Source organism: Eleutherodactylus coqui, chromosome 7 (assembly GCF_035609145.1).
Source record: "Eleutherodactylus coqui strain aEleCoq1 chromosome 7, aEleCoq1.hap1, whole genome shotgun sequence".
Taxonomy (NCBI): Eukaryota; Metazoa; Chordata; class Amphibia; order Anura; family Eleutherodactylidae; genus Eleutherodactylus; species Eleutherodactylus coqui.
In genome coordinates this window covers 126,632,360-126,647,534 of record NC_089843.1, presented here as the reverse complement: position 1 = coordinate 126,647,534, position 15,175 = coordinate 126,632,360, and the positions used below count along the sequence as shown (strand labels likewise).

General features: G+C 40.8%; 1 protein-coding gene across 2 annotated transcripts in view; it reads right to left on the bottom strand.

Moving 5' to 3' along the window:
• LRBA (LPS responsive beige-like anchor protein) overlaps positions 1 to 15,175 on the bottom strand; it is a 503,130-nt gene that overhangs the window by 59,878 nt on the left and 428,077 nt on the right. For both annotated transcript variants that reach the window (XM_066573657.1, XM_066573658.1), the window contains 2 exons: positions 6,595 to 6,684; positions 654 to 831 (listed from right to left, as the gene is read on the bottom strand). In XM_066573657.1, coding sequence (XP_066429754.1) covers positions 654 to 831; positions 6,595 to 6,684 — 268 coding nt within the window. The remainder of the gene's footprint in view (positions 1 to 653; positions 832 to 6,594; positions 6,685 to 15,175) is intronic.

The following is a 15,175-nucleotide window of genomic DNA, read 5'->3' as shown; positions in this document are numbered from 1 at the left end:
ATTTTTGGGAAAACACGGTATACACAGGAGGTTTAGCCGGACCCACCGAAACCAGCGTTTGCAAATCATATATAACAAACATGTATGGTTACATCTCTGTAAAGGGATTTATTTCTGCGTGTCTTAAATTTTTAGTATCCATGTGAAGATTAGCAAGAGAAAATACAAAGATAAGACTGATACATTTTATTTCAAGTAAGGGTCATTTCTGACTTTGGCTCAAAATAAAGCATCAGCCCTGCCTGTGTGATCCACTCATTTTTCATCATGCCACATGCAGGACTCTGCTTTTATCTGGAATGTCATGTTAAATACTAGGGCATCCGAGGTGTAAACTGCCTTCCTAAATTCTGTGTCAGAAGCAGCACCATATACTTTAACTTATAAGGACAAGCGAGACTGTGCCTTTGACTTCAGGTTCTGATATGGCATATAACTGGGATGATATTATATTTCAAACCTACCAAAGGGCAAACACATTGTCAGTCCCATATAGTTTGGGTTTTATGCAAGAAGAATATAACGTAGCACTTTGAAATCCACCTTCTAAAAACATCATTCCCATTTATGAACTTAGCATTTAGCACTAATACTCTACTATTTGCTTTAAAACACTGGAAAATACTTTTTGGGTGACTTTAACCTATACTCACCAGGAAGACTGTGCCACTTGTTTACTGCAAATAGCCGGTTAGCAGTGACAGTAATGACCGCAGGACTGGCCAACCCGGGCTGAGTATTGGCTGCAACGTGAGTGACGGGCGAGTTGGAGGGGAACTTCAGGACCATAATGACATCGTGTTGAGCTTGGTCTGTAAACATCAGTGGGGTCTGCAGGAGGAGATACTGTTGAGTGGGCACAACAAGAACCCAGACAAGTGGAAGAAGGGAACAAGAATATGAAGACAAATCAAAGGACAAAAGGAAGGGAAACGGGACAAGAGAAGGAAGACCTGATTAAATAGAGAAGCATACAGCAGCAAAGAAAATGCAAAGCACACCGGCGCTACAGCCAGTAAGGGGAAAGACCTAGAATTACTAAAAGTCTTAAACAAAGTTACCAATATGAGTCAATGTGAATGTACAGTACTGCAATACAGGTGAATTCACAAAGTGTGGCCATACTATACAACCCCAAAACAGTTGGAAATGTACTCCTAGTACTTTTGCCAGCGAAAGCTACATTTCCTCTGCATGGGATTTCCAATTTGGATGAGTTGCCATCAATACAATACAAGGACAGCTCTAGTTTCCCAGCATTGGAGCCACTACTATTAAGAGGCACTCTGTCCTGGCTCTCACAGGAGACCCTTGGCTAGAAACCCCCTTCTATGAAGTTAATATGCCCCAACAGAGCAAATGGACATGTGTTGTGTGATAAACAGCAGTATAGAGATCTCTAAATCAACTCTTGATCACTCTAGACTTTGCTTCACTATTTGTTGTCGTCTCTTTATTTTAGCCTATTAGTTTGTGTTCGCTTTATTTATTGCATGCATTGCAGAAGAGGAAATCCTACATAATTTGCTTCATAACAGAAATATAAAAAGGGCACCAGTAATGCAGGGGTATCCTGTAAAAATGTCCAAAGGTACAATACAGAGTGTGATCTAAACTATATATGAGCCAGAGTACAAGCAAAGAAAGAGACTGCTGAAGAGATAAGAAAATCAATACATATATATTAAACATTCAAACACTTTACATCCTAGATGACAAGTAGGAAACCTTACATGAAAGAAATCACTATGTTAACAGTGCAGTTCAGTCTACCCAGCATAACATCAGAATGACCATGTGGTCATCATCAAAGAAGAAGTTTTGCAAGCCCAGATTCTCTAACCAGGAAAACGAAGACTAAGAAGTGTAAAGAGAGAAGATGTTCAGTCGGCTAACCCTATAGTGAATGGAGAACACTATTCCCCCGTCACACCAGAGCAACTCAGCTGTCAAAACCCCACAAGTAGCGGTCTGACATTGGGATTGCTGCTGCGTAACAGGTGAACTATAGATCTGCTATTGATGTTAACGTTACACTTGGAATATGTATGCTCTTCACTTTTTTTTTTTTAATTAGAAAATGGTAGAACTCCAAAACAAAACCGAAAACATTTTTTGACCTTGCCTTGAAGAACGCCAATTATCTTGTATACCATAGAGACAAAAAAAGAGATTAGAAAAAAATATGCAGGAACAATAATGAAATAATAATGGGCATAAATAAAAAGCAATACTCCGCGCTGTGATTACATGGTGTTCTTTTTTTATATTAAAAAGCTATTAAAACTGCATTTGCATTTTTATTATCAGCCCTTTTTAAAAAGTTATTAAGAGTACTTACAAAAACATATTGCACTATGAATCCCTGTTTGTACTCTTTGCACAAGGGTGTAAATAAAGGCAACTAATAAGCTATCCAGACACCCTTCCAAGCAAGTGGCTAAAAGCCAATCAATATTATGAGTTAATTCTCCCTGGATGCTCATTCAATTAAAGGTGTCAGTAATGCCTCATCTGATGTGGCCTCAATTAAATCCAGCTATCTGATAGTGTGAAAGCACAAGGGGATTCAACAACAGCAGTGGCAGCAGACAAATAGGCGGCCTTCATGTGGCTGCTAATTACTACACCTGGCGTATATTATGGCTGCTGCACTTAACACCGCGCAAGATGGCTCGCATTGCTGCTGGGAAGAAAAATGTGCACACAATAGCCCAGAGGAAAAGGAAATGCATTATGGGCTCAAAGGAGATGCCTACTAAGAGCAAAAATGCAAAAGCCGTTTGGTTTACTCGCTTTATAGGTATTGTTATTGTATACCCTGACCCACTTTACCTCGCATTCAATTCGAAACACTATTTTCATTCAGATCACACATTATGATTTAGCAAAATGATCGTAGACTGTTCCCAAAACATCTTGTCTTTAAAAAATAGGCCTGGAGTAGAATACTCGTCAATTTAGAGTACAAACGGCATAAGTTTGGCGCTAAAGAATTAGTCAAAAAATGTATTTTTAGCATTCTGCATTTTAAAAATTTTTTATTCAAAAGCAGGAGAGAAGCAAATGTGGAGGAGAAAAAACAACTATATGTCCTCGCTGTTTGGATCCATACTCCGTTTTGCTTCCTGCCTAACAAAGAAAAATAAAAAAAAATCTGCAGAGTGAAAAAAAGGTCTAAAAACGCTGACTTTTGACTAATCCCGTATATTAAAAATATGTTAGCAACATTTAGAGGTGCACCTTTCCTTTAGATATCTTGATGACAAAATGTATTCTACTGCACTAATGCAAAAAAGCAGTGAGCAGCGATATTTATGTGGGTAATGCATTCTGTACATGGGATAGATAAGTGCATGTCTGCATTTGACAGTATAAATAGATCTGAAATCCAGAGAATCACAGTATGGGTAGACTCTGTTCACACTTTGTATCTTCATATTCAGCGTAAGCTCTAGGAAAGCTCCCAGGGAATATGCCGAATGCATCTATAAGCCCCCATTCACCCAGCATATGCCCTTTTGGCATACACTGGGCCAGTATGTATATTTTTTCCAGTGTATGGGAAAGGATAGTCTGCTGCTCTTTCCAATGCAGAAGAACACAGTATATAAAACCTATACCGCACAGTACATGTTTTGAGCCATAATCGTTGTGTCTAACTGTGCTGACATTGTGCAGTTTTCGATATGCCATCGCTTATCGTTGTCTTTCAGCATGCTGAAAGACAATGATGAGCCTTATCAGGGATTCACAGTGGGATACAGCTAATACTATTGTTTCAGCTGTATCCCGCTCCCTGAACACAGGCTGGGTATGAAGAACAGAGCGGTCCAGCTCTGTTCTCCATACCCGGCACGGAGTGCTCGGCTGTATAACAGCCGGGCACACCGTGCAGAGAACAGCTGGATGCAGAAGACAAGCGGGGCCACCCTGCTTGTCTTCTGCATCCTCCGCTCGAAGCGCAAAGTGATCGCTCAACGTTTGAGCGATTACCTTGCACTGTAAATGGACACAACGATTATCGCTTAAAAGACTTCTTTTGAGCGATAATCATTGTGTCTAAACGGGCTTTAAGAGGTGAACAATGCCTGGGTAGGCAGGCACATTTGCATATCTGACTGATAATTATTTTTAGTGAAGCCCTTTCTAGAAGCTTTTGATTCTGCTACGTAGATATATTAATGGAAACAATTTATATTAATGTGAAAGAATGTATTAAGTTGAAATTCTAGGCAATGGGTTTAACAGAAATCGACATCAATGGAAACTACTTTAATCAAACAAAACTCAAAGCTTCAGGTTAAGTAGTAAAGTAAAATCAGCAAGTATGGCATTCAGCCAGTGTGTGTAAATATGTCATCTACTCATAATCCTCTACACCACCCAGGAATTTTAGCCTAAGGATTTGGAGCCAAGAAAGACATAATTGCCTGTTAAATTTGTCCTATTTAACCATACTTTCCCCAACCTTATGTCATCAGTAAGCTGTACAATAGCCTAAAACCACCCATTCTTTATATAACATTTGTGCAAAACAGTTTTGTAATACTATCCACAAAATGTGTGTACAACCTGCTCTAAATTCACTACCATATTGCCCAGAAAACACAAGATTTAGGCCGGCTTCACACTGGGTCAAAAATGGCACGTTTTTCGACCGATGCTAGAGTCAGTGAAAACGCAGACTTCCGAAAACAATGATTTTCAATGGTTTCATTCCCATCTGCGATGTTTACACTCACGCGATGTTGCGTGAAAAAAAAAATTTGCAGCATTTTCTATCTTTTTGTGATATGGCCCATTGTTGTCAATGGGGCCGGTGGTGGCACCGCCACCCCGTTGAAAGCAATGGGAGAAAGCTGCGTTCCTCTGCTGCGGCTGTGACAGGGGAAATCCCTTTCAGCTGCGGCTGGAGGGATTTCCCACAGTGATGCAGGGCTGTTTTCACATAAAAACACCTCGCATCCAGGAGTTTCACATGGATTTCGAGGGCGATATCACCCTCGCCAGTATAAAGCCAGCCTTTAGGCCGGCTGCACACGGCCGTGACGGGCTCCGCCGCAGAATATTCCGCGGTGAAGCCCGCCACGGTGCCCCCCCAGAGACCCCATACTTACCAGCGGATCCGGCGTCCTGGGTCCCGCATGATGCTTTGACGCGCCGCAGCGTCATGTGACATGCTGGCCATGTCACAAGACACGCCCACAGCGTCACATGACGCGACCGGCCGTGTCATATGACGCGGCGGTGGTGGGCGGAGAGGCGATTTCATGCTATCTTCCTCTGTGCTACAGCGTAAGATAGCGTGAGCGGATGGAATTCCGCACCGTGAGCATTGACCTATTAGGTTCAATACAACCTAATAGTTGCGGGCAACGCGGCGGATTTTTGCTGCGTATTACGCGGCGGAAATCTGTCTGTGGGAAGGAGGCCTTAAGCAGCATTGTTATAGGACAGGCCTCATTTAAACAGGATAACACTGCTGATGAGTCATGAGCATTGACAAAAACTAATGTTCATATAAACACATTTTGCAAACTTACTGTGAGGTGTGCAATATACCAGCTACACTGTACAAGTTCAACCTATACCTACCCTACACCCATACTGTACGAAGCCGTAACAGGCTACTCTTGGAGGTGCCTTAGTGTTCCTTCGTAGACTTCTAATTTCATTTTGATTGCATGATCTGTCAGAGGTATTCTAGAAGCAATGCTTCTAGGGAAGCCAATCAATGTATGGCAGCATGCAGCGTCACACAGGGTTCTTGTGGCTCATTACAGAGGCCATAATGATGTACTGAACCAGTATTAGGACACATCCTAAAAGCGTCGGATGAACCCCATATAATGTGGTCTGTCAGAGTCCTGTTGTAACAGCAAGACTGGCACAGCATGATGTACTAGTCTTGATGTCAAATCTGACATAACTGTGGTAGGCAGCAATTACAGTGATATATCCGTATTATGTATATGTGAAGTAGTTTGTCAGAAACTTGCATTTTATCAGTAGCAGCACACACAGGGGAACTACAAGTAGTCCTCGAGTTACAGACTTGTCCTGAACACTGATTGACAGCTTTCTCCCTAATCCTGTGCACAGGGTGAAGGCTGGCTGTCAATCTGCAGCCAAAGGGTGGGAGCTGACCCTGTGGGTGGGCAGGCTAGTTCATAGGTCATGAATATTGAGGACTACCTCCTATAGTTCTCTGTGTGTATACAGATACTAACAACATGTTAGTTTGGGAAAAAATACTTCACAGATACATAAGAAAGTAATCAGTGTGCCCATCACTACCTTAGTCTGCCCTCTGAGAGGGCAATATAAATCTGTTAACAGATTCCCTTTAAGAGCATGTATAAATATTACTCAATAGGAAAAGAAGAAAACACCCAAATCAAGATATAAAGATTCCTAAACTACCTAAACTGTAATGTTAATATCTGGCTTGTCTATAAACTACATAAAATCTGATGTATCCATGATAGCTTTTTTTAAGTATTTTTATTTACACAGGACACTTGTCACTCCCATATTTCAGTGAGATTCAATACTGTGGAAATAACTTGGATATCCTAACAATATACTTACCACTTGCATGGCTGAACTCCTGGGAGGATGCGGCTCTATTAACAGCTGCGATGGGGTCTGTCCAAAGCTACGGATTTGAGCCTCCACACCCTGAAAAACAGCAAAAGGTAGATTAATAAAAAGGTGCTAAATATGAAATAAAGGAATGCATCAACACCTAGGTAAAATGTTCATAATCTCGGCTTTAATCGTATGCAAAAGTAGACCAATATAATCTCGGTGGGGGCCAAACTTTGCACTTGGCACTGGTACTTCTGGTGAAGTCATTTTGGGAGTATAGATGTTATTTCCATGAGAAACCTCTCTGTCCTGCTATGTGATATTAAACAGAAACATGCTATAACAATCAGAAATCACACACTTCAGCTGCTTGGCTGATTATTTGCCCAAGTATGCATGGTTTCTTTTACTGTACAGATAAAATCACAATGTTCTTGAAACCCTTACATTGCCACTAAACCTGTTCTTAAGTCACAAAAATGCAAAAAGTAGGATTTTTTTAATATCCATAGTTTACAAATAAGTGTGTTTTTCTAGAACAGTCCACATTTATGAACCTCGAGCCACACTTCTCTGGCTAGTAACCCAAGGTCAATTAAAGAAGTGTAACATCCTATGTTTAAAAAAAAAAATCCACAATATTAATAAGCAAATAAAAATCCATGCTCAGTGGTTCGAGACTGTGGTAATTCTTTCTCTTCTAGCAGTGGTGAATATCGATATGCCCTACAAGTCAATACGATTTCCACAGGAGTGTCATACAGCAGTGTCACCTATATACTGTAGGACATGTTGAGCAAACTTCTGAACATATGCTTAGTAAGCGACATGCTGTAAAAAACATTAAAGGGGGTCTATAAAAAATAAATAAAATATTCCTCTACATAATAGTTAATGTGGCATTTAACCGCAAAGGAAAACAGTACTTCAGAAATGTAAATTCATCTTTAATATATTGGAATGTTGCAAGAATATCTGGTACATAATACTTTTAGGCATTCCAGCTTGTCCCATAGGTGTTTAAGCCTTTCTCGGTTTGATATGAAAAAAACTTTATTGATCTGTGCAAAAGTGACACTGCCATACTGAAGCAAGGAAAGGGACAGGCATGAATGGTGATTAACAGCCCACATCATTATTCTTTCTTGCCACAAATAAGCAATATATAGTCTCACGCCTAAAAAACTCGATAATTAGACTCGGAGATGCTAATTCCCATTAAAGGACAACTGCTAGGGGAACACCAAGCAACTTCCCTTTGCGCACCTTTCCTCTTCTGCCATAGCTACCTTCTTACCATGAGTCAGTGTTGGACCCTTGCAGACATCTAGCGCCCCCAGATTTGCTGTAACATTAAAGTCCTACCTTTCATTCCTTACGGATATGTTTTACTAATCACCAATATAAGGGGAACCTGACAACTTTCTGTAATCTGGGCTGAAAATACAGATAGTTCATGCTTTGGGAGCTGGTTCCTGCTAGAAGTATAGCAGGCTAATGAGTGCAGGCTATTGTATATGGGAAATACTGCACATATGGATGCAGTTAGGGTAAATACATAGTTTGGTAACTTTTCCTCTGCAGACACAACTTCAAAATTACTTTTTTTTCTTCTTTTCATGACTGTCTGATGGAACTAAGATTATGAATAGAGAAATAAAAACAGATCAACAATAATGGGAAAGGGCAAGATGCTGCACATAGACATTTTATGGGCAATCTAACCCATAAAAGCTTTGGGATTCCTCATATATTGAAAATGGTAATTAAACTGTAAAATCTCTAATAAGAGGTACAACAATAAAAGGCATAATTAACTTGATAACTTTTCAGCCAGAGTTGGATTACTCAAAATACCAGGAAAGAAAAAAAAAACTTTAATGGGACACTGCTGTTTAAATCAGCCAGAGGAGATACAAAGTCATTTGCTAGCACTATTCCCATGTACTTTGTTCTATACATTTCATGTATGTTAGGTTCACAGTATACCGTATATACCGGCGTATAAGGCGACGGGGCGTATAAGACGACCCCCCAACTGTCACCTTATACGCCGGTATTCAGTGGAGAAAAAAAAAAAAATTTTATTACTCACCTCCCACGGCGTTCTGTCGCGCTCCGGCAGGATGTCGCTCGCTCCGGCAGGCTGTCGCTCGCTCCTCGTCCCCGGCGCAGCATAGCTTTCTGAATGTGGGGCTTGAAATCCCCGCTTCCAGAAAGCTAATACACACGCCGGCAGCCATGACATCATTGAATGGCTGTGATTGGCTAAAGCACACGTGGCTTCAGCCAATCACACTATTCAATGACATCATTGAATGGGTGTGATTGCTAACACGTGCGCCTTCAGCCAATCACAGCCATTCAATGATGTCATTGAATAGTGTGATTGGCTGAAGCCACGTGTGCTTTAGCCAATCACAGCCATTCAATGCTGTCATGGCTGCCGGCGTGTGTATTAGCTTTCTGGAAGCGGGGATTTCAAGCCCCGCATTCAGAAAGCTATGCTGCGGCGGGGACGAGGAGCGAGCGACAGCCTGCCGGAGCGAGCGACATCCTGCCGGAGCGCGACAGAACGCCGTGGGAGGTGAGTAATAAAATTTTTTTTTTTTACACTTTTTTTTTTTTTGTATTACCGGCGCATAAGACGACCCCCGACTGCAGAGCAGATTTTTCGGGGTTCAAAAGTCGTCTTATACGCCGGTATATACGGTACTCGACCGCTTATCATATGATCTGCATTTTTCATGTAACATACAGTGCAGCAATATATCGGAAAACCACAAAGTACACTTTTAAGAATGTATTCGTTTTCCTTCCAGCTAATCATCAAATTACTTTAACCCCTTGAGTGGCACGCCCGGAAAAGTTCCGGGACGAGCTCCACTGCTCATAGCAACATAGCCCGGAAGATTTCTGGGCTATGTATCACTATGGGAGCTGCAGAGCACAATGCCACAAGCTGTGACAGTGTGCTCTGCCTGCACAGACCCACACAGAGCAGTGCAAGGGCTTTGAAAAACCAGCAGAAGATATTGCCGATATGCCGGCAACCTCCTGCTTTGTTTACAGGTTACCATAGAGACCATCGGCTTGTCAGAAGCAAGCCGATGGTCTCTGTGGCAGGGAGAGCTGCTTGTTAGCTGTCAGAGGACAGCTAGGTACTAGCTCTTACAGCAGAGATCAGAGAAAACCTCCGATCTCTGCTGTGTTAACCCCTTACATGCTGCAGTCTATGTGACTGCAGCATGTAAAGGGCTGTCACTGCAGCATGTAAAGGGCTGTCACCATCGGACCCCCGGAATGTGATCAGGGGTCCTGATGGGTCCCTGTGGAAGTCCCCTAAAGGGACAAAAAAAAAATTAAAAAAAAAAAGTTAAAAAATTATAAAAAAAATTATAAAAACACTTGTCTCCCTTTACTTTGTAAAAAAATCAAAAATACAAATCACACATGTGGTATCCATGCGTCGTAATGACCCAGAGAAGGAAGTTAATGCATTATTTAACCCCTTAATGACATGGCCTCTTTTTTTCTTTTTTCCCCATTTCTGTTCTTCCTCCCTCCTGTTTAAAAAATCACAACTTGTCCCGTAAAAAACAAGCCCTCATATGGCCATGTCAATGGAAAAAGGAAAAAGTTATGGCTCTTGAGACGCAACTGCAAAATTAGTTGAAATTCAATGATTAGACCATTTTAAAAAACCTGCCCTGGTGGGCACGACAGGGTGGTAGGAAACCCGCCACTCAAGGGGTTAAGATAATAAGGCAAAAAATGACTGTCTGGATTAGAAATGAAACCTTTTTCTTGTTAGTCCTTTCCAATAGCTTATACATGCCACACATATTAACTTATTAAAAAAGATGGCAGCTAAAAAAGCGTATAGGTTAACTCGTTACACCCCAAGCGCCATAAATATATGACGTTTCCTCCTAGGCTTTAATCCTGGGCCATTGTAAATTTACAACATGGGTTTAAAGCTCCTGAAATCTAGCAGTAGGGGAAGGTTGAATGCTCGGCTGTCAGAAATACCCAAGGACCCGAAAAGAGAAGAGAGAAGCAGTATATAATCTCTTCTGCAGGCTACATCGCACTCAATAAGTGCTATGTAGAGAATGAAGGAAGTGGCAGTGCCGCTTCCTCTATGGAACTCAGATCACATGATTGGCAGCAGCCCCCACCCAGCTCTTACAGTGACTATTCGCACATTAGAGGGTGGGGGTGGGGGGTCCTGTAAATGGGGCTCCTACAAATGCCCCAATGACAGTGAAAAACTGTGAAATAAGGAGGAAAAAAAAGGACAGTGTAAATGTCCCCCAGAGGTCTTATATGATGTCATGGAAGACAGAGGTTAACAAAAATATTTACATAAAAAGGGTAAAATGTCCAGCATAAAATACAAATCTATTGACAAACAGAAACCAACCCACTTTCAACAGCAACCTAAACCATCACCATAGTCGCTCTCTAAGCAGAGACTATAAAAAATATATATCAACATCCAAAACAAAATGGTGAATTTATTCTTGTACTTTGAGTAAATACAATTTTAAAAATAAAGAACTGTAAATTTAAAAGGTTTTCTTAAATTATTTTGTACACATTACTCTTAATAAAACTAGATAATTAAATACAATTCCTGTGAAAAAAGGCAATTAAAATAGCCCTATAGGTCATGAGAATAAAAACTAAAATAATTTTGTCAGCCCCCACCCCCACCCCCCACACACACACACACAAAAATAGGGCCATAAAACCACCACATGCGTATAAATCGCTAAAAAGTGTCAAGTCCTCCAGGACCAAAGCCCTCTGGTCTTTAAGGGGTTAAGGATATACAGCAAGGAGACATTCCGATGTTTAGATATTTTGGCTGTTAAAGACCTGCCTTGCTCTTGACTCTTACATCTGTAGGTCGGCTGAAATATAATCCGGACTGCCAATCTGAGACAAACCAGCCAGTCAAAGCAGACACAGGCAACAGAAACAAATGTCACTCAATAGCATTCAGAGGCAGCGAGTTCATGGAGAATTTCAAACAGTATCTACGTCTTTAAGTTTGATGTGCTTGTACAAAACACCTACTGCATTGGCTACTGGACACACAATGATAAGAAGAGAGAAGAATAGAAAGTGAGCTAGTCAAATTCTCTGGTGAACTGACCAATATTCATACTTAGTAAGAATGAGAGTATTTGTTACAATCGGAATTGTAGCAAAAATCAGATAAGAAATTCAGCATTGCAAATGACCAAACTTCATGGATAAGAAGGATGGTTTTATTGATTCTCTGTATCAAGGATGAGTTGTGGACAATCTAGTAGTCTACTCCATCATTAAAGAAACCTAATTATATCGAAATACCTGTCTGGCATCACTACAGTTTCCTTCTGTCATATTATATCCAAGCAGTTTTCAGTAGATGTCTTTCATATTGCGGACAACGTTGTCAGACAGAATCTACAACATGGAAACTACAATGTATGGCATTTCAGGAGATACTGTGGGGGAAGACAAGTAACTGCCTTGTATTAACAGGCTGGGTAAACTACATTGGTGAGAATTGAAGGAAATGTACAACCAAGTTTAATATACAACCCTTAAGGAACAGCTGACGCTTGACATCTTGTGATCAGTAATACGTTCCCACCTCATGGCTGCGTCGTGATCTGCTCTCAGATATTGCACCGACTTTTCTTTTGAACTGTAGAAGGCAACAATTGGCAGTCATGGGTAAATGTGATGATTGACTGTAGACAGATTGTTAGTGCCCGGAGGTGTGGAGCCCGTATTTCGGAAACAGTAGCACTAGTTGGCCGTTTCAGAACCATGGAATCAAGATCATAAAGCTGCAGGCCACGTGTGGTTGATCCTAGAGACATGTGTCGGGTGGCATGCCTTATATAGGCAACACTGTGCCACAATGAACTAACTGGCCCAGCAGTACAACAGCAGGTAAGTTAAAGAAATTTCCACAATGACCATACAATGCAGTTCAATAGCTGAAGACAGACAAAGGTGCCCCAAGTGACCCTGCGTCATCGCCAACAACACCTCGCATGGGCCCAAGAAACACCTGAATGGACTTTGTAAACATGGCAGAAGGTTGTCAGTTTCCTGCTGAATCATACAGATAGCCAGGTCTGCATCTAGCATAAATCGCATGAAGCCATATTCCACTGGGGTTCAACAGACCGATGTTGGCAATGTCATGATCTGGAGAGTGTTTTCCTGTCATGGCCTAGGAACATTGGTCATCATACCAAAATCCTTGAATGGTGACCACTACAGGGACCTGTTAGCTGACCATTTGCACCCATATCTTCAGGAAGTCTTCCCTGACCATAGTGCTATCTTTCAACAGGATAATGCTCTGTGTCATTGAGCTCAGATCACAAGGGAGTAGCTGGAGAAGAAAAACAATGAATTCTCCACACTGCAGGGTAACCGTCCTCAGAAAAAAAAAAAAAAAAGCATGAAAAGAGATCTGATCCAACCAATAAATGTTTGACAATAAAGAGTTATTTAGATTCATAACTGGCTCCAAACCAATGACCCTTATTTAAAGACACATATAGGATACTATGGAAAGACTCAAAACCAATGACACCATTAACCTTTAATGGCATATCACATCCTATGTGTTTCACCCTTAAAATCAAAGGACTATACAGTAAAATCTATACAGCTTCCAATCATCAACAATAACTATATATTAAGCCAAATGACAAAAAAAAGCTAGCATACGAAATGTTAAATAGTGCTCACATTTTTAATTATTAGCCAATTCTCATTTCTCAAAAAGGGTGCGCTGAACAGGAAGTATGGTGTTATGACACTGGGGGTCGCTTAGGGATGACGTAGCAGGCTTTGGAGGGAAGTGGATATTTAATGAAGACGGTGTATCATTCGGTGTGGCTCATACTTAACATGTATGGCAGAGTGGGTCTATCCATCTATAAGTGGTATGTCTCCCATAGTATCTGCAGAGGCGTGAGTTTTTACATCTGCAATGCATGTCTGTCCAGGATATATGTGCTTTACCAATATCACTCTCATGAGATCATTGGGGTATTGTTGCTTACATCAAATGTATTGTAGACGTCCATGGTGGATATAATGTGCCATTGTATTCTCAGGGTAAAGACACTAGGGTTGTACACATCATGAATGTTTCACTCTGAGAAATGGGAATTGGCTAATATTTTAAAATGTTAATATCATATAACGTTTGGTCCTTATTTGTATACCAACTGTTTTTTGGTCATTTGACATATAATTTGAGGATTTGGCTAAATATCTAGCTATTGTTGACCATAGCGGTATAGATAAAATCGTGGCACAGGATTTTTGGCTATTAGTCCCCGACGAGCCCTTTAAGGGTGAAACATGTAAGATGTGATGTATGCCATCAAAAAAGTTAATGGTGTAATTGGTTTTGCTTTTCTTATGGTATCCTATAAAGGTCTTTGAATGATAATAGTCTCATCAGTTTGAAGCCAGTTATTAATCTAAATATCAATTTTTTTTCCAATCTCTGAACCTCACAAGAATACTTTTTTTTTTCTTACCCAAGCGCACTTTTAGGACCCAAAAATATAAATTCATAAAAATTAACTTTTAATAAATATTGCTTTAAAACCTTATGGACACACAAACAAAAAAATCCGCTATCCGGTAGGGAATGTGAAATTGTATCATACAGTAACACATCAAGATCCGTATCGATCCTGGACGTTTGCTTTATTATGTCTTTTACGTCCAGAAGATAGCTCTTTTTTTTTGGGGGGGGGGGGGGGGGTTTGGTTTAAATGTTCCAAAAAAAACCTATGCATTTTTTTCTCGCTGGCAGTCCACCACCAGGACTGTCATGCTGCCGTTTGTTCTATTTATTTTATGATTTCATTTCTGCTTTATCTGATCCTAATAAGGGGAGGGGGAATCTTACAACCCTTCACTAGGCTGAGCACTTGCCTGATTGCAGAAAAACCCTATTTAGTGGGAGCTATTCTATTGATAGCTTTTGAGTATATCAAAACTCACCTACTAAAAGGATCTAATAGACAGCGTCAGCGATGTATTACCTGGGGAACTTTTTTTAGTGCGCAGACTATCTGGGTATTGACCAAGATATCACTCTAAGTGATAACTGGGCACTGTTCCTCTAGGAAATATTATTAGGCTATCTATCAAGTACCGCATATCAGCTTAGGAGGAATTATTGCAGCGATCACTCCTCATAGTGGGGTGCTAATTTAATACAGTACCTTACCTATACTTACTCATTGCCTCTAATGGATTATAGTCCTAATCTATAAACAATTTTCTGATAACCTTACTCCAGGGAATCATCCCAGGAGATACTTGAGCCCCTGAGGAGCCCACGCAGTGGGTGAAACGCGTAGGGCAATTACAAGGTCTATTTTGTGCATAAAAACATCTCGTGTCTATTATATATTGGACTATATGAGTTGTATGGAGATTCCAGCTGATTACGACGACATGTTCAGGTTCGGAAAAAAATGCATAGGTTTTTTTGGAACATTTAAACCAACCCCCCCCCCCCCCCCCCCCCCACACA